This window comes from Centropristis striata, chromosome 14 (assembly GCF_030273125.1).
Source record: "Centropristis striata isolate RG_2023a ecotype Rhode Island chromosome 14, C.striata_1.0, whole genome shotgun sequence".
NCBI lineage: Eukaryota > Metazoa > Chordata > Actinopteri > Perciformes > Serranidae > Centropristis > Centropristis striata.
Window position 1 is genome coordinate 30,793,234 of NC_081530.1, and position 19,269 is coordinate 30,812,502.

The 19,269-nt window shown below is 37.1% G+C and overlaps 1 protein-coding gene across 1 annotated transcript in view; it reads left to right on the forward strand.

The window, feature by feature from the left end:
* Window positions 1–19,269, forward strand: part of grin2da (glutamate receptor, ionotropic, N-methyl D-aspartate 2D, a) — a 220,577-nt gene that overhangs the window by 161,660 nt on the left and 39,648 nt on the right. The window contains exons 10-13 of the mRNA XM_059349211.1: window positions 579–704; window positions 5,191–5,303; window positions 8,948–9,064; window positions 10,483–10,643. Of these exons, the coding sequence (XP_059205194.1) occupies window positions 579–704; window positions 5,191–5,303; window positions 8,948–9,064; window positions 10,483–10,643 (517 nt within the window). The remainder of the gene's footprint in view (window positions 1–578; window positions 705–5,190; window positions 5,304–8,947; window positions 9,065–10,482; window positions 10,644–19,269) is intronic.

Here is a 19,269-nt window from a genome sequence, read left to right on the forward strand (position 1 = left end):
AGTCTTTTTTTAGTCTTTTCTGTCATTTTGTGGTTTTTTTGGTCATTTTGTGTCTCCTGTGGGTTTTTTTTTTTTTTTTTTTTGGAACATTTTGTCTTCATTCATTCTTAATTTTGTGTCTTTTTCAGTCATTTTGTCTTTTTGTAAAAAAAAAAAATTTTAAATGCCATGTTGGTCGATTTTTTTTTCAACACAACCTCACTTTTTTGAATACTTGTGATTTTGCCCTTCGTGTACCACATAAAGAATATTTACTATACCCATAATTGGTATCCATTTTTTCTTCACCTATATGATCTGACAATTATTTTCTCACTTTAACAAAGCCGTCCAGGTTTCTGCACTTGTGATATCCTGCCAAAATTTTTTCATTTCATTATAATTTAAATTAAAGTTGGTCCAGTGTGTTTTTTTTTTCTTTTAGTTTCTTTTGTCCACAGCTTGTGATCGACAGATTTCTATTTGATAAAGTGGCACTTTACAGACGACAGGCAAACTTGTGAAACTCTCTCTGATATTGTGTGTGTGTGTGTGTGTGTGTGTGTGTGTGTGTGTGTGTGTGTGTGTGTGTGTTCCAGAGCCCTACAGCCCGGCGGTGTGGGTGATGATGTTTGTGATGTGCCTGTCGGTGGTGGCTGTCACCGTCTTCATCTTCGAGTTCTTCAGCCCCGTGGGATACAACCGCAGCCTGCAGAGCGCCAAGAGTAAGACACCGAGCCGCGGCGGCGCCGGCACGCCAATCAAGCCGCCGCCGCCGCTCATTCCACCACATTATTACCAACTTGTCACTTCGTCAGTTATGTAAGCGAGGGGGGGCTGATTTGAGGAGGGTGTTTGCTCAAATTATGCAAAACATCCCACTTTTTTTCCTTTTTTTCCCGCCGCACATGAGTCAAAACAATCACTCCACACCCACGATCCGGCTTATTTATTTTTAATGAAACAAACAGTGGCGGCGCGCTGGTGGTTGATTTTGACATTTCTACAGTACTTGTCACTTCATCATTTATTCCAACTGTTTACCGGCTGCCGCTCTCTACTGCGACATTCATTTTTAATAATCATTTGGAAATGTTATTCATTACTTTCTAATAAATTGACACAAGTGGAATTATGGAGAGCTGGGGGTGACAGGTAGGTGTTTGTTGTCAGTTCTGACTTCTTCTGTGCTAAAATACTTCCTGTGTCTGTCTGCCGCTTTAAACTCGCTGCTTTCATCCATTCTTCTCTCTCACTTACACAACTTCTAACAGCAGCAGGTGATAAACTGGTACACCGACCAACCAGTCCTCTTCTCAGTGCTGGAGTTTACATGCAGACATCTAAATCCTTAGATATTTTATTCCAACTTTATGGGCAACCGTGCATTAACATATTCTCCTAATTTATCAGGATCTAAGACGACCGAATAAATCTAATGGAGAACATTCACATCCAACCGCAAAGATTATTAGTTGAGGCGTCAAGAAGTTTGGTAACTTCAGGTAATATTTCGAGAAAAAAGTTGCAAATTTACTAGATTAAAGTGGCAAATCTACAAGAAATAAAGTTGCAGATTTAAGAGATTTAAAGTGGCAAATCTGTGCGAAAAAAGTCGCAGATTTACGAGAAAAAAGTGGGGAAAAAGCTACTTTTTTCTCCCAGATTCACCACTTTAAATCTCATAAATCTGCGCATTTTTTTCTCGTAGATTTGCCCCTTTAATCTTGTAAACTTTTTTCTCAAAATATTATTTTTGATGTTGTTTTCTTTTACACATTCTGGCTGTATGTAATATCCTCCAATATTCTCAAGGGTTGAAATTTGGAATTTGCAAGTATTTCAATGAGTGCCCGATTGAGGGTTAAAGTGGTGAATCTGGGAGAAAAAAGTTGCTTTTTTTGACACTTTTTTCTCGTAAATCTGCGACTTTTTCCCCGCAGATTTGCCACTTTAATCTAGTAAATTTGCAACTTTTTTCTCGAAATATTACCTGAAGTTACCAAATATAGTTCTTTGCCTGATAAAGGGTTAATCATATAGTCCAACAGGCTGATGTTGTGGTAACTGTGTGAAGAGTTTTGAAAAAGCGTTAAAAGTATTGAACAGCGGGTCATAGCGGTTGTAAAAAACGGTAAACTCGCTGCTTTCATCCATTCTTCTCACTCACTTACACAACTTCTAACAGCAGCAGGAGTTTATATGCAGACATATAAATCCTTCCATACAGTAAACCTATGTGATATTTTTGGAAGAGATTGATTAATAAAGTTTCGAGAAGATATACACTTTATCCGTCAAATATGAATCACATTGTCACAATCATTTCATGGAAAGAGGTAAAAGATATTTTATTCCAACTTTATGGGCGACCGTGCATTAACATATTCTCCTAATTTATCAGGATCTAAGACGACCGAATAAATCTAAAGGAGAGCATTCACATCCAACAGCAAAGATTATTAGTTGAGGCGTAAAGAAGCTATAACCTCCCTTTTTGAATCATGTGGACGACAAATTAAGATGGTCCATAAGTGGATGTTTGATCCTTAAATTTGACACACTCCCAGTAACAGACAAATTACTAAAGAAAAGCCAATAAATCACTGTGCTGCTTCAGTTGAACTCACTTTTCCAGTAAGTTTCCTGCATATAAATTTGTTTTCCAGAGCTTCTGGTCAGAAATTTCAGAGTCAAAATGTGCAAAATGACCAATATAAGCTTAATAGTCTTAACTCTAGTTAGACTCTAGAGTCTAATAGGGCTATTTTGTCCATTTCTCAATCCTTTTCATGTCTTTTCGTGTCTTTGTAAGTCATTTTGTGTCTTTTTTTGTCATTTTGTGTCTCTTTTTGGTAATTTTGTGTCTTTTTTTAGTCATTTTGTGTCTTTTTGGTCATTTTGTGTCTTTTTTTGTCATTTTGTTTCTTTTTTGGTCATTTTGTGTCTTTTTTGGTCATTTTGTCTTTTTTTGTCATTTTGTGTCTTTTTTTAGTCATTTTGTGTCTTTTTTGGTCATTTTGTGTCTTTTTTTTGTCATTTTGTGTCTTTTTTTGTCATTTTGTGTCTCTTTTTGGTAATTTTGTGTCTTTTTTGTCATTTTGTGTCTTTTTTTAGTAATTTTGTGTCTTTTTTGATCATTTTGATACTGCCTCCAGCAGCCCCCAGGTAATTTGAGTTTGAGACCCCTGTTTTAATATATATATATATATATATATATTTCATTATAATTTAAATTAATGAATCTAAAAACTTTTCACAGGCTAATTACTAGTTGAAAGCATAATCTGACCATGTTTGGGGAAATCCACATGAGTTTGCTGCCTCTCCTTTATTTCAGTGGAGGTTAATGGAGTTTAATTTGTAGAGTAGAAAACATCAGAATGACACAGTTGACAGTTTTCATTCCACTGAAGCATCAAATATCCTCCAAATTAAAGCACCAGAGTTAAACTTCTCACTTCTTTTCATCTCTTTTGTAGATTTAGAAGTTTTAATGAGCTGTAAAACAAAATAAAAGTCTGCTCTGAGCTTTATTAAATTCCTTAACTGCCTTCTGCCCCCTCGACTTTTATCGATATGTTCAATTTCACTGCAGAAAAGTTGACAGCTCAACACTAACTCCACCTTCAGAGTGTGATGACTCTGTTTGCAGGCAGGTAGAAGTAGCACCACCTTTCATCTGGAAAACCAACCGGATTCCTCTCTCATCTCTCCTCTCCTTCTGAGGCTGAACACTTTAATGGTTCTATATTCAACACAAGCAGGTCTGCTGCCAGCTTTAATCTCTGATAACTCCATATAGGTCAGCCTGCACCTGCTGCGCCTCTTTCTGCACACTTTGGCTTTTAAACAGTTATTAGATCACTGTGTGCAGCTTTGTCCTGCAACCCAACATCCTGATTAATATTTAATAGAGTGATATTATGAGGCCAAAAGGATGTGAGCATCCTGCAGATTTTGTGTCCTATCGGTGCACTTATACACCTTAATGCATAGCATAGAATAATATTTCAGACAAAGATAAGATAAGAGACTTTATTTATCCTGCAGTGGGGAAATTTAGATGCAACAGCAGCTCAAGATGAAGACAGGGAGTTTACAAAGACATAAAAACAGAATAAATAATAAAAATAAGACCTATACATACATAATTTACATACATTATATCCCTAAAATACTCGCATGGCTGCTACTTGACATTGGCGACAAAGATGAGTTCATAGGCGATATAAACATACATCTTGTCAAAAATACAGTCATGGAAAAAAATATTAGACCACCCTTTGGTTTCTTCAATCTATATATCTAGCCATTTTCCATGGTTTTCTTGATAATGATTTTGGTTATTATCAAGAAAACCATGGAAAATATCTAGATATCAGCACTTAAATTAAACTCTTATGAGCTGTTTTTTTTGTTATCATTATGACTTTAAGACTTTTTTTTAATTAAACCTCATAACAGTATATAAAAAGTACAATATTTGCCTGTAAATGTAGTGGAGTAGAAGTATAAAGTTACATAAAATGGAAATTCACAAGTAAAGTAGCTCAAATATTGTACTTTTGTACAATATTTGACACACAAGGTGGTACCCTTTAAAATACCAAGTATCTGGGGCGTTGCCGGTGGCACACCTGGTAGAGCGCATACCACAGAGGCCCAGTCCTCGTGAGCGGGCGGCCCGGGTTCGAATCCGGCTTGGAGCCCTTTCCCGCATGTCTTCCCCTTTCACTCTCTGTACTGTCAATAAAAGCTACAAATGCCCCAAAAATATCTTTAAAAAAAAAAAAAAACCAAGTATCAGATATTATGCACAACTTGCTAATGGACCAGAAAAAACAAAAAGTGTCAGTTGAATTGAGTTCATATGTCTCTCTCTCTCTCTCAATTCAATTCAATTCAATTGGCTTTATTGGCATGACGTAACAATGTATATATTGCCAAAGCAAGCATCAGAAAAAAAGATAACAAGATAAGGAAAGCAATATTTACAATTAATTATTATATTAAAAAAAAAAAAGAAAAACTAATAACAATAAAAGAAAGCAATATTTACAATCATTTAATTACAATCAACATATAATTTATACAATTTGACTGTCCCAGCAAAAAAAAAGAAAAAAGAAAAAAAACAAAACAAAACTCTCTCTCTCTCCCTCTCTCTCTCTCTCTCTCTCTCTCTCTCTCTCTCTCTCTCTCTCTCAGAGTCCGGTGGATCTAAGTTCACTATAGGGAAGTCGGTGTGGCTGCTGTGGGCGCTGGTCTTCAACAACTCTGTGCCTGTGGAGAATCCCAGAGGAACCACCAGCAAGATCATGGTAACGCTCCACTGACTCACTAGTCCTGTTCTGAAGATTCGCATGAGAAAAGCTGCATAGAAACACCAAAGTTAGATAAAACTTTCGAAAATGCGCAGAAACATTTTAAGGCTTGATTGAGCTGTTTGTTTTTTTTGTCTTATTCGAAAAAAATAGTTAACACACTTAACGGGAGATGGAAACTCTTTCTGAATAAGTTCTGAAGTATTGAACATTTAACCCACATGACTGATCAGCTGTTACAGGAAACAGCAATTATTTGATTAATTGCCCAATTGAATCTAATTCCTGAAGACTTCTCTCCATTTTCTGTCGTTTGTGGCCAAAGTTGTCCGATTAGCAACCTCTTTTTGTTGTTGTTGTTTTCTCTTCTTCTCCTGTTTACAGACGGATTAGTCTACAGCAACATAGTACACTGCCATCTTCTGACCAAAGTATGTTACTGCAGCTTAGTTTTGTTTTTTTTTCCGATCCCTGACCGTCGCAGCCTACATGTCGAAGTATCCTTGAGCAAGATACTGAACCCCAAATTTCTCCCGATGCTGCGTTCATCGTGTGTGAATGAATTCCCAATGGTGGCAGGTGGCACCGTTTAGGGTAGCCCCTGCCACCAGTATGAATGTGTGTGTGAACGGGTGAATGAGCGCAGTCTGTAGTGTAAAGGGCTTTGAGTGGTCGCAAAGCGACTAGAAAAGCCATATATAAGTGCAGGTCCATTTACCATTTACCAAAACAAAACTGCAGTTTAGTTCATTTGCTCTAAACCAGTTGATGGAAACTCACTAATTCACATTTTCTTTAATGCAACATTTAAAAATTCTGGTTCAAATTTCGATTAGACTTTAATGGAAACACGGCTACAGATTAGTTGATCGACTCGCTGATCACTGGATTGTTTCTTCTTTTTGGTATTCGGATGACGATTTCATACCGAGAAGGCACTGATTTGATCATTTACAGCTGAAATGATGTCTTTTTAAGTGTCTAAATGTTTTAAATCTTTACTTCAGCAACATTCCAATGACTAGAGGCAATTTTTTTTTTTCCAATGTCTGTCCACTTTTCAATCAGTTTTAGCTCAGAAATCATGAAGTCCATTAAGTCAATTAACTTTATTTGCGGTCTTGATTGATGAAACAGTTTATTGACAAGTGAAAATGTAACATAATCAGCTCCAGCTTCTGGTGTTTTAATAGCCTGAAACCCTCTCACCTCCCTACTTTGCATTATTATCATGAAAAAAACGTGAAAGTCATTACTTTTTATGAGCCGGTGCAATCAGTTCAAGAGTGCTCCTCTGCTTGTTTCACCACGGTGGTCGTTTTAATACCTGCTGCTGCTCTCTGCCCTCGCGACGTAAAATGAAAAATCAGCGGAAGGCTTGGAAGGCCCCTTCTGCTGCAGAGCAGAGAGCCACAGGAGGCGAGCAGCTCAAGGTGTCTTTTTCTTTCTTTATGTCTGCACGAGTGCTTTTCACAACAAGCCCAATCATCTCGAGAGCTCATTAGCTGCTCAGTGGGCTTTACCAAAGAGGGTCAGAGGACAATTTCCTTGTTCTTTTTCTCAGGAAATGTTGTAGTTTGTAGTTAAACTGTTGGCTTGCTTCACTCCACCTCACGGGTAAAGCAAGATTAATGGTCCTGCAGCCCATCAAATCAGGTTTCATAACACGTTCATGTTAAAAAAGCATGTCAGACAAGCACAGCTAGTCACAAAAATGATGACAGGATAGAAGCAATCTTTAACAAAGGCTAATTCTTGGTTTTTTTGTTAATTTTTCATCGTGCACGAGCCAGTTCAGGGCCGTCTCTCCCACCATGTGCTCTATTGATAATTGACAAGCCTGTATAATTGATATCCTGCATTAAAGTTTAATAGGTTCTACATCGGCCCAAGGGTCATGAAAGCCACCGGGGAGCCATTGTGAGCGAGGAGTCCGTCCTTCAACCCGCCTGTTAGTACGAATCCTGCAGCTGAAGCGTCCTTGAGCAAAAACACTTAATCCCCATTCACTAAGATTACTCCTTTTTTAATTACGCCCCAGTTGCCAGAGCTCAGAGTGTACTTTTTTTTTTCATCTTATTCATTAAGAAAATTATGCAAATGAACTTTTGGCATAAACACAGAGTACTGTGGAAGCAAATAGCCCCGTTCATCACCGACTGCAAGTGCAAATTTAGTGCTAAGACTAATCCACGTCTCTCACTCGCTGCCTGGCTCTATGTCAACAGAGCAGCGTCTTGCAGCAATAAAAGAAGCTAAATGTCTTAATGCCAAGTCCTTAAAGCACCTTTCAACAGATCTTTTATTTGTACAACAGTAATTTGGGTCAGCTCGTGTTAACAAGATATGGAAATTGTATTTATGTCTGTTCTTTAAGAGGCAGTACATCGATATAAAGTTACTCAACCTGCAGGAAAATGTCCTTTTCTAAGGCACAGGTGTAATATATATGTTATGTATCATAATGACAGGTAACTATTAGCTGTCAGATAAATGTAGTGGAATAGATATGGTACTTTTTGTTTTGTTCCAGTTAAATGTGTACTCAACCTTCTGAACCCCAGCAAGCTGTTTCAGGCATTTTTACTGTTTTTTTTACATTTTACTCACTTGTATTTTCACTGTAATATAAAAAATATAATATTCCCACAGCTGTATGGAATCACCACAATCATGGCTAGAAGTGGGAACAATTTAAAAATGTCTTTTGTGCAGAATAACCCAGTTATAATGACATAAATCATAAAATAAATTTAATTTCTCCGATAAGTACTTTTAAAAAAAATTGAAATAAAGTTGAATTTATATATAAACACTTTTCCAAGTGTCATGAGTATTAGGAAAAACTAATTGTGTCTCCACATATTGTACATATTGAAGTATTGTCATGTTTCCAGCCTCTCCTGTCCTCTCCTCTCAGCTCTGTGTAAACAGATTTTCAGTGCATGTTTGTCACGTGACCGTTGGTCTCAGCAGAATCAATCATGTCTTCACAGTGTCTCTGAGGAGCAGAATTTAATGTTTTAACAGGATCTGGTTAGTGCAAACAGGTGATTTTTGGTGACATTTTCAATGAGACATAAAATAAAGTGATTCTGACAGAAAAATCACAATTTTAAGATGTGGTTTGGTTACTTTTTCTAACGGGACCCTTTCAAGAACTGTTGGAAAGTTCAAATTTTGATGATAATGCCTGTTTTTACAGTCTCTTTCTATGATAAACGATGTATTTTTGGTGTATCATTTTCGAGGGTTAAATACAATATTTGAGTAAATGTCCTTAATATTCTATCATTATTTCATATGACTGTGACAAACATGAGCTATAATGATGTCAGGAAGTGTGGGGGCTTAAGAAAAAGATGATTTCCCTGCAGGACTCTCCAACACGGCACTTTAACATCATTATAAATTTAAGTTAAAGTCAGAAAAGGACAAATGCCGAAGTTGCAGACTTTTTTTCCTTTCTTTGCCTGCTGAAGTGTCACGCTGACAAATACGACTCTCTGCCCTGCAGGCAAGACGCAGCATCAGCTGTGGGCTTAGCGACGAAATGCCAAGAAGTGAAAACAGTGTCACTGAAACCTTAAAATACTTGCACACCTGTCAGACTCGCCCACGGTGGTCTTCTCCTCCTCCAGGTGCTGGTGTGGGCCTTCTTCGCTGTCATCTTCCTGGCCTCCTACACTGCCAACCTGGCTGCCTTCATGATCCAGGAGGAGTACATCGACACGGTGTCGGGGCTGTCCGATAAGAAGGTACGGATGGATGGATGGATGGATGGATGATAGATGGATGGATGGGTGGATGGATGGATGGATGGATGGATGATAGATGGATGGATGGGTGGATGGATGGATGGATGGATGGACAGGTGAATGGATGGATGGATGGATGGACAGGTGGATGGATGGATGGATGGATGGATGGGTGGATGGATGGATGGGTGGATGGACGGGTGGATGGATGGATGGATGGATGGATGGACGGGTGGATGGACGGATGGATGGATGGATGGATGGATGGATGATAGATAGATGGATGGATGGGTGGATGGATGGATGGATGGATGGCTGGATGGACGGATAGATGATTGGATGGATTGATGGACGGGTGGATGGATGGATGGATGGATGGATGGATGGATGGATGGGTGGGTGGGTGGGTGGGTGGATGGATGGACTAATTGATGGATGGCTGGACGATTGGATGGACGGGTGGACAGGTGGATGGATGGATGGATGGATGGATGGATGGATGGATGGACGGACGGACGGACGGACGGACGGACAGATGGATGGATGGATGGGCGGACGGACGGACGGATGGATGGATGGCTGGATGGGGTGACTGATGGGTGTGGGTGTAATGACCCCTCTGAAGAGGGAAATGTAAATGAAGAGACAGGACACGGTTGAACCCTTTGCCAGCTTCATTACAAGTGAAGCATCGAGCGGCAAGGGCTCCCTCTTCAGGCCTGTAGGCAAAATCAATCAATCACCGAAAACACATCCTCTTAACATCACTGTGCACTTGACCATTGAACATGTATTTTAACGCATCTGAATCCATTTTTAACCCATGAACACATATTTTTAATACCTTAAATGAATTATGAGTTTTTAACCCTTTTTAATATGATTTTACCAACATATTTATTCTATTTATTCTGTGTCTTTAACCACACGTGAAATCATACTATCACATGGGCATGAGCAGGTGGACGCCCAGATGGACTCATACACGAATAGACGAGCTAGAAATTTAGCTTAGTGAGTATTCAGGATGACGTGTACGTTTATATAAACTCTGTTGTTTTTCAAAAGCAAACAGATGAAAGAGAGAAATGAGATCATGCTACAAAGGTTGTTTTGTTTCTCCACAACAGGTGGGCAACTTCAATATAACTTGGAAAGAAATGACTCGTAAGAAACTCTCGTCTTTTATTCCTCGGTGCAGCTTCAGCAGAACCCACAGAACTGCATCCTGCTGCTCTGACACTTTAAAACCTCATCTTCAGTTCTGAAGAAAAAAAAAAGGACTCAAAAGATTTTGTAGCAGTTCATCCTGCAGCAGGGATCAGCTCTCTCTCTCTCTCTCTCTCCGTCTGCCCCTCTTTAACTTCTACTCTTCTTCCTTTTATCTCTTTAATCTCCGCCCACCTCTCCTGCTGCAGTTCCAGCAGCCCACGGAGCAGTACCCGCCGCTGCGCTTCGGAACGGTGCCCAACGGCAGCACGGAGGAGAACATCCGCTCCAACTACCCCAACATGCACCAGTACATGATCCGCAACAACCAGAAGGGCGTGGAGGAGGCCATCGAGAACCTCAAGACCGGGTAAGGACAGGAAGAGACTAGATAAAACTAGATTAGATTAGATTAGATTAGACTAGACTAGACTAGACTAGATTAGACTAGACTAGACTAGACTAGACTAGACTAGACTAGACGAGGTTAGATTAGATTAGATTAGATTAGACTAGACTAGACTAGACTAGACTAGACTAGACTAGATTAGATTAGACTAGACTAGACTAGACTAGACTAGACTAGACTAGACTAGACTAGACTAGACTAGACTAGACTAGACTAGACTAGACTAGATTAGATTAGACTAGGTTAGATTATATTAGATTAGATTAGATTAGACTAGACTAGACTAGACTAGACTAGACTAGATTAGACTAGACTAGACTAGACTAGACTAGACTAGACTAGACTAGATTAGATTAGATTAGATTAGACTAGGTTAGATTAGATTAGATTAGATTAGATTAGATTAGATTAGACTAGATTAGATTAGATTATATTAGATTATATTAGATTAGATTAGACTAGATTAGATTAGATTAGATTAGATTAGACTAGATTAGATTAGATTAGATTAGATTAGATTAGACTAGATTAGATTAGGTTAGATTAGATTAGGTTAGATTAGATTATTCCCTGTCGCTGTAACAAAAAAATTATATGAAATGAAACGGTTATTTCTTTTCATTTTCATTTTCATTTTCATTTTCATTTTCAGTCGTCATGTAGTCCCAAAGCAATCTGTATTCTTTAATTGTGAAAATGTGTACTTTATTTGCATTTTAAAAAATGCTTAAAAAGTCTACAGCCCAACACCTTAACCTAACCCTTAATAGGGAATATTGGAGGATATTACATCCAGCCAGAATGTGTAAAAACAAAAACATACAGACCCGGGGGAGGGGGGTAATATTTTGAGAAAAAGGTTTACGAGATTAAAGAGTCAAATCTACAAGAAAAAAAGTCACAGATTTATGCGATTTTTAAAAAAAAGTAGATTTTTCTCCCACTTTTTTCTCGTAAATCTGTGACTTTTTTCGCGCGGATTTGCCACTTTAATCTAGTAAATTTGCAACTTTTTCTCGTAATATTAAATATCGAAATATAATATTATTATATTATTATCATACTGTTTGGTCAGATGTCATGGTGGAACCTGGTCTCACAGGAATCCGTGAAGTAGCCACGGATTCGCTTAACTCAAAATCCGTGAAATAGCCACGGAATCACTCAAATTTCCGTGAAACTGACACAGATTTCGCTACAATGCAAGTTGATGACAGTCATATCCCGTGGCTATTCCATGGATATTTGTTCCTATTGGTTTGTTCCAAGTCACGTGACTTTCAAGGTCCCGGCGGTCAGAACAAAAAAATTGGGAAATTTGAGTGATTCCGTGGCTATTCCACGGATTTTGAGTTAAGCGAATCCGTGGCTATTTCACGGATTCCTGTGAGACCAGGTTGCATGGTGTCACCGTCTGTGAGGTAGCCTGATCTTTGCTGATTAGCTGGAAGAAATCCATGTGGGCTGTTTAATTGTTCTTGTAGGCTCAAAATAAGTCTCGTGGCTCCATTATGACTTTTCTTTTCTTTTTTTCTTTTTTTTCTTTTTTGTTAGTAAAGGTTGCCGACCCCTGGTTTAAGATTCAAAGTGGTGCCTTTCCGGAAACTCATTTTTACAGATCAAATCAATGAATCAATTAGTGCTTTCTTCCATGGAGGACAGCCCGTACACATGTTCAGATGTGGTGAGAAGAGTCTGGGTCCATTTCACTGCAGATCAATAGGAAGTTGCTCTGAGCGATCACCTTCTTCCTATAATGAAACACTTCTATCCTGATAGGTGAGATATCCTCCAGGATGGTAATGTTCCCACCCAGAGATAAGGGAGAGTAACTGAATGGTTTGATGCAGATATAAGTGATATAAGCTTTGGCCTTTACAGTCACCAGAGTGGAACATCTATGTTGGAGTCATGCAGGACTTTTTACTCGTATTGGATTCATTCTTCATAGTTAATGTGGTTACTTTTTCTAACGGGACCCTTTGTAACCTATGATATGTTCAAGAACTGTCGGAAAGTTCAAATTTTGATGATAATGCCTGTTTTTACACTCTCTTTCTATGATAAAAGGTGTATATTTATTACATTTTAGAGCAGGGGTCTCAAACTCTCAGCCCGCGGGCCAATTGCGGCCCTCGTGACGATATTTTGTGGCCCCCACCTTGATATGAAAGTTTAATGTGAGTTTTATATGAATGGCACTTTATAGTGTTATGTGTGGAAGGTCCCTTTAATTACTTTTTTTGATAATTTTGTGTATTTTTTTGGTAAATTTGTGCCTTTTCTAAATAATTTTGTGTATTTTCTAAATAATTTTGTGTCTTTTTTTAGTAATATTGTGTCTCTTTAACATAATTTTGTGTCTTTTTTTGTAATTTTGTGTCTTTTCTTTAAATAATTGTGTGTATTTTTTGGTAATTCTGTGTCTTTTTTTGGTCATTTTGTTTATCTTTTAAGTTATTTAGTTTTTTCTGCCATTTTGTGTCTTTTTTGGTCATTTTGTGTCTTTTTTAAATTAATTGTGTCTCTTTTTTGGTCATTCTGTGTATTTTTTGGTAATTTTGTGTCTTTTTGTCATTTTGTGTCTTTTTTAAGTAATTTAATTTTTACTTGTGGTGAAGTCATTCTTCATAGTTAATGTAAAATCATCATTTTGGGGGCAAAAAAGCACTGCAGTATGTGTTGTGATTTATGTTTTTAGGGGAATGTTAGTGATATTTATTGGTACCATGCTGAATTTGAATGACACCAAAATAATCCGAACTAAAGCAACAGGCACACATGCTGTAAGTTTTGAATGCAGGACTTTTACTTGTAGTGGAGTAATTTCACAGTGTGGTAGTACTTTTACTGCAGTAAAGGACCTGAATACTTCTTCCACCGCTGATAGAAACACACACACACACACACAGAGACTCAGAGAGTAAAAACAGAGTCTGAGTCTGTGTGTATTGATGCACCTGTAGAAATTGAAGCAAATCTCATGTGAAAGTAGTCTGAAACGCTCCAGAAACACTTAAAAAGACAAGCTTGGTTTTGGTTTGGATTGCCTATTGTGTGCAATATTGTGCAGCAGCTGAAGTGTTGCAAGGTAAACTACAGTTCTGCACAATCAGGGAGGGAAACAGCAGTAAAAGAAGTCAGACATTTACTGGAGCAATCAGCTTGTATCTACAGAAATCTTGTTAGAGAAAATAAACTTCTACTGTCATCCAGTTTAAAAAACTCCCACAGGTCTGACTCCAGCTCACCATTACCTCCACTGCTTTTTATATATATTTAATGTTTGACTGGAGGCATCGCTGCCATCCGCGCCTCGTTTCAATTACACCGCCCTTTTGTCTCTCTCCACCTGTTAGCGCATTGATCTCCCGGCGCCCCAGGAGCCCCCCAGCTAACTGGTGTAACCTGTGCAACCCCATCAGGATCACGGCGACTAAACCAGGCGCGAGAAGCAGAAAAAAGAAGAGAGAAAGAGCTTTTAAATAATACATGCTAGCAGCAAACCGCAGTGCAGAGGGGAGAATCCCGCCATGTCAGCACTCGGTGCCACTCAGGAGCCTCTTGTCTTCAACTAGGGGGGTTTATTATCCGCCTGTGGGGCCGCAAAGTACACAAAGCACTCGCTATAAAATATACACTAGCTCATCGAGTTTGAGGTGAGGAGGAGGAGGAGGAGGAGGGAGGCTGGGTGATGCACATGAGTTCAAAAGGGTTTTTTTGTTGTTTTTTTATTGTGCAATAATACAATACAGTGACATAGGGAGTGAATAAATAAACAACGACAATAATGGTACCTGTGTGTGTATGTGTGTGTGTGTGTGTGTGTGTGTGTGTGCATGCACGTTTCAGTTATAGATCTAGTAGTTAAGTATTAATATATGATAATAAATATTATGTATCATTATTAGGCAGAGAAAGAGGTACTACTAAAATGTCAATAGAATAATAAAAAACTAATAATAATAAAAATAAATAAATAAAAAATAGTTAAAAAAAATTATATATATATATATATATATATATATATATATATATTAGGGCCAGGACTCGATTAAAAAAATGAATCTAATTAATTAGAGGCTTTGTAATTAATTAATCGAAATTAATCGCATTTTAATCGCATATAAATATTTGACCTGAGAACAGTGAGAAGTATTTTTTCTCACATGGATTGTTAGTATACCATTGAATAATGACTGAATACATAAGCTTAAGCAACAAATATATTGTTTTTAGTAACTAAATGTCCCATCATCCACGGGGCCAACCAAAGGTCTCATCAGCTTCTTCCTTCATGTTCACTGTGGTTTGTTGTTGTCTGAACTCATCAACGCTAGTTGGTGCTCCAGTATAATCGGTCCTCCTGAAACTCATCCAGTGACAAACGTTCCGCGGTGCAAAAATAAGTGAGATTAAAATGCGTCAATTTTCTTCAATCCAATCCAATCCACTTTATTTGTATAGCACGTTTAAACAACAAAGATGTCTCCAAAGTGCTGTAACATAGAATCAACAAGAAAACAAACATCTTCATATAACAATCAGCAATAAATAATACGTGTATAAATCTAAAATGATGCTATAAATGAAACAATACAATCAAACAGATAAACATAGGAAAATAAATAAAAGACGTAGTTAAAAGTAGTAAAAGAAATAGAAGACAGAGGACCACAAAACTCACGCAAAGTTAAAAAGCCAGGGAATAAAAATGGGTCTTAAGACGAGACTTAAAACACTTAATTTTTGTGTAATTAATGAATTGTAATTAACGCGTTAAAGTTCCGTCCCTAATATATATATATATGTATATATATATATATATATATATATATATATATATATATACATACAATAAACAACAACATGATGATGTGCTTCCTTTGCGAGTTCAAATGTTTAATGGGACGAGCAAACACACACTTTGTCCGCAGTGCTTAGCAGATTTGACGTAGCGTGTTATTAAAACTCCCATGATGCATTTCTTTTTATCATCCTCACTCATTCTGCATGTTTTCTCCGTCTATCTCACTTCACTCTCTCTCATTATTCTGTTTATCTCTCTCTGCTTATCTCTACTTCTCCTCCTGACATTATTTACAGAGGAAACATTAGTTCATGCTGTCAAATCGAAGCGCGATGTAGATTCTGTTTGATTCGGCTGTCGAGGCGTCGAGCATCACCTCTCCTAACTCCTTCTTCCTCTCCTAACTCCTTCTTTCTCTCCTAACTCCTTATTCCTCTCCTAACTCCTTCTTCCTCTCCCTAATCCCTTCCTCTGTCTCCTCTCTGGCCTCCTCCTCCTCCCGTATTAACTCCTTGTTCAGAGCTCATCAACTCCTTTTGCTTCAGCTTTGCACCTCCTCCCCCCTTCTCTCCCTCCCTCCCTCCAGTCATTTCTAACCTCCTCTTCTCTCTCCTTTTACTGTCACCCACCTCTCCTCCTGCTGCACCACCTTCCCTCCACCTTCACCTCTGTTCAGTCTCTCATTGTTAAGCACAGTCACACTCCTCCTCCTCCTTCCTCCTCCTCTCTTTCAGGGAAGACTCTGCACTGTAAAAAAAAAAAAAAGTAAAAAAATTAATTATAAAAAAGGGTAAAAACTCTGCCAAACACTTACTGTTACTTATTTCACAGATAATTACTTTAATTTATTTCTTATTATTTAACTTGGCAAAAAAGGTTATTTTTTGTTTTGTTTTTTTCATGTTTTTCTTATATATATATATATATATATATATATATATATATATATATATATATATATATATATATATATATATATATATTTACAATATTATTAAATTGCTTTATGATCTTGAATGTTAATATTACAATTAATTATATTTAAAAATACACATAATATTGCTGAATGTAAAGTTAAGTCAACATTTTTACAGTAGTACTTCAAATTTAATTAATAATAAATAAAAGAATAAATAAAAGAATTAATAAATAAATAAATACAACAAATAACAAGTCTGACAGGAAAAATGCCAGAATACACTTCAAATCTAAGTAAAAAAAAGTTGGTTTTATTTATTTATTTATTTTTTCTGCAATACTATGTGTATTTTTAGCATTTTTTACATATAATTTACTCCAATACCATTAAGCAATTGAATAATACTGTTGAATTATTGTTTATTTTATTTTTTATGGCATTTGCACTTTATGGCAATGCAGAAAAAACAAAACAAGGAAAACCCTGCAAAATAACAGTGATTTTGGGTTGTACAGTGCAGCTTCCCATGTGTGAATATTAATGGGTGTGAGTAGAAGAGCAGGTGTAGATCAGCTGATATAAATCATCAGTCTGAGTCGAGCTGCTACATCATCCATTACTGCAGGATAAAGTCCCTCAGCTCTGCTCTCTTTCTCTCCACTGGATGATAAAACTTATGTTTTTTAATTACGGTTTTATCAATTTTCTAATTTTTCAATTAGTTGGTGAATTGTTTTTTTTATATATAAAATGTCACTATTCCCCACAGCCTAAAGTCAAGTCCTCAGATCTCTTCTTTTTTTAACACCAGCAGCTGAAAACGGCAGAATATTCTATTTACAATGAAACAAAAACAATTAAAAAGCTGCAAACACATTTGACATTTGAGCCACATGACTTAAAGTGATAGGCTGGATTTTTTTAAGTGGGATTGTTTTATTTTAGCCTCCTAAAAAATCAGTTTAAGCAGCATCATAACTCTATATTCATAACATTTTCACCACTTTTCCCTGCTGTCAGACAGCATGGCTGCAAATCAGCGCCTGGTGCTAAATCAATATTATATTTTATAGGATTTCTATTGTAATATTGTAAATATCAACATATTGCAAATGCAAATTTGTTTTGTCCAAATCAGTGATTCATAGAAAATCTTTAAATGTAATTTTTTTTTAAAATGCCGTCTTGGCTGATGCATTGCAATAACAAATCCTTGATTATTCTAAGTGCATACATTTGCCAAATTGTGAGCCTTTGAGTCACAAAAAATAATGCCAAAAGAACAGAAAGTGAAACATTTTCAGGCATCTGTTACTTTGAAAGTTTCCTCCTGACCAATGCAAGTAAAAAGGTTCCAGTCATGAAAACTTTAAAATATGAGATAAGGATGGTCATAGGATTTAAACACCAAACACTGACTACCATTATCTTTTTACTATCCCTGTAATTTTAAAGGTGCTGTATGCAACATTCACAGATGATGGATATCAATATATATATGTAAAAAAATACAGTATTTCATCCTTAGCGACCAGGCCTAGTGCAAAATCACAAATTTGTACAGTTTAATATCTGGTCTAATGTGTGAACAAACTGAATTGTGTGTTTTAATTGTGTTGTTCTTTTATAACCAAATATGACACCAGAAAAGTCTCATTTTATAGTTTTTGCAGCCTAATAATGTAGTGGCAAGACAAACACATGCACCAAATCTTCCCAAAAACTATGGCTCAAAAATGATAGAGACGAAAAGTTGCAGGAGAGTTGTTCAGAATTTCAAGCAGTGAAGTTTATTCTTGCAAAGATCAAAAACCCCAATGAGCTTTCTTTGGTCCGGACCAAAAACAGACAGAAAATCCTTTAGAAAGCATTCAGCCTTCCCTTTCTCATTCTCTCATTGTTGGGCTTTTTAGACCCACTTTTTCCAAAAGAACTGCTTCTGACCTTCAGGAATACTGGTGGTTTTTATTGCCTGATTAGGCAATGACTTTGTGCATGATCTCATCTGACTTGGCCCTATTCTAATGGTGGGTTTTTTGGTACTTTCCAGGCTCTTCTATTGATGTCATCAGTTTATACCTTATTTGGGCGCTAAGACTTCCTGTTTCCTGACACCAATATTGCTGAAGGACAGTTTTGTTCCTTTTTAACAAAATAATCATACTTTTATTATTATAACCTTCACAAACATCCTTTTACATGTTTTTTTAAAACACATATTAACATTTTACCACTTTTCTCTAACTTCACTTCTGCTTCGGTCTGGTTTTCTTACCGTTATTACTCATTGTATATCAGGTTACACCTCTTACTTGTAACACACACATATTTAGCTCAACATAGGCCAAGAATGATCATGACTGCTTTTCATCTTGTTTAACACACACAACTAGATTAACCCTTTATCGGGCGAAGAACTATATTCGGTAACTTCAGCGGATATCTGTATGAATATATAATATTTCGAGAAAAAAGTTGCAAATTTACTAGATTAAAGTGGCAAATCTGCGCGGAAAAAGACGCATATTTGCGATAAAAAAGTGGGGGAAAAAAGCTACTTTTTTCTCGCAGATTTACCACTTTAAATCTCATAAATCTGCACATTTTCTTTCTTGTAGATTTGCCACTTTAATCCCGTAAACTCCCCCGGGTCCGTATGTTTTTTTTTACACATTCTGGCAGTATCTAATATCCTCCAATATTCTCTAGGGTTGAAATTTGGAATTTGCAAGTATTTCAATGAGTGCCCTATTAACCCATTGAAGCCTGGAAAGCGGATACGTCGTTTTGTAGTATTTGTATAAGCTCTCAAATACTTAGAATTTCATTTCTATCTGCTACAGAGGCCGAAAAATGTA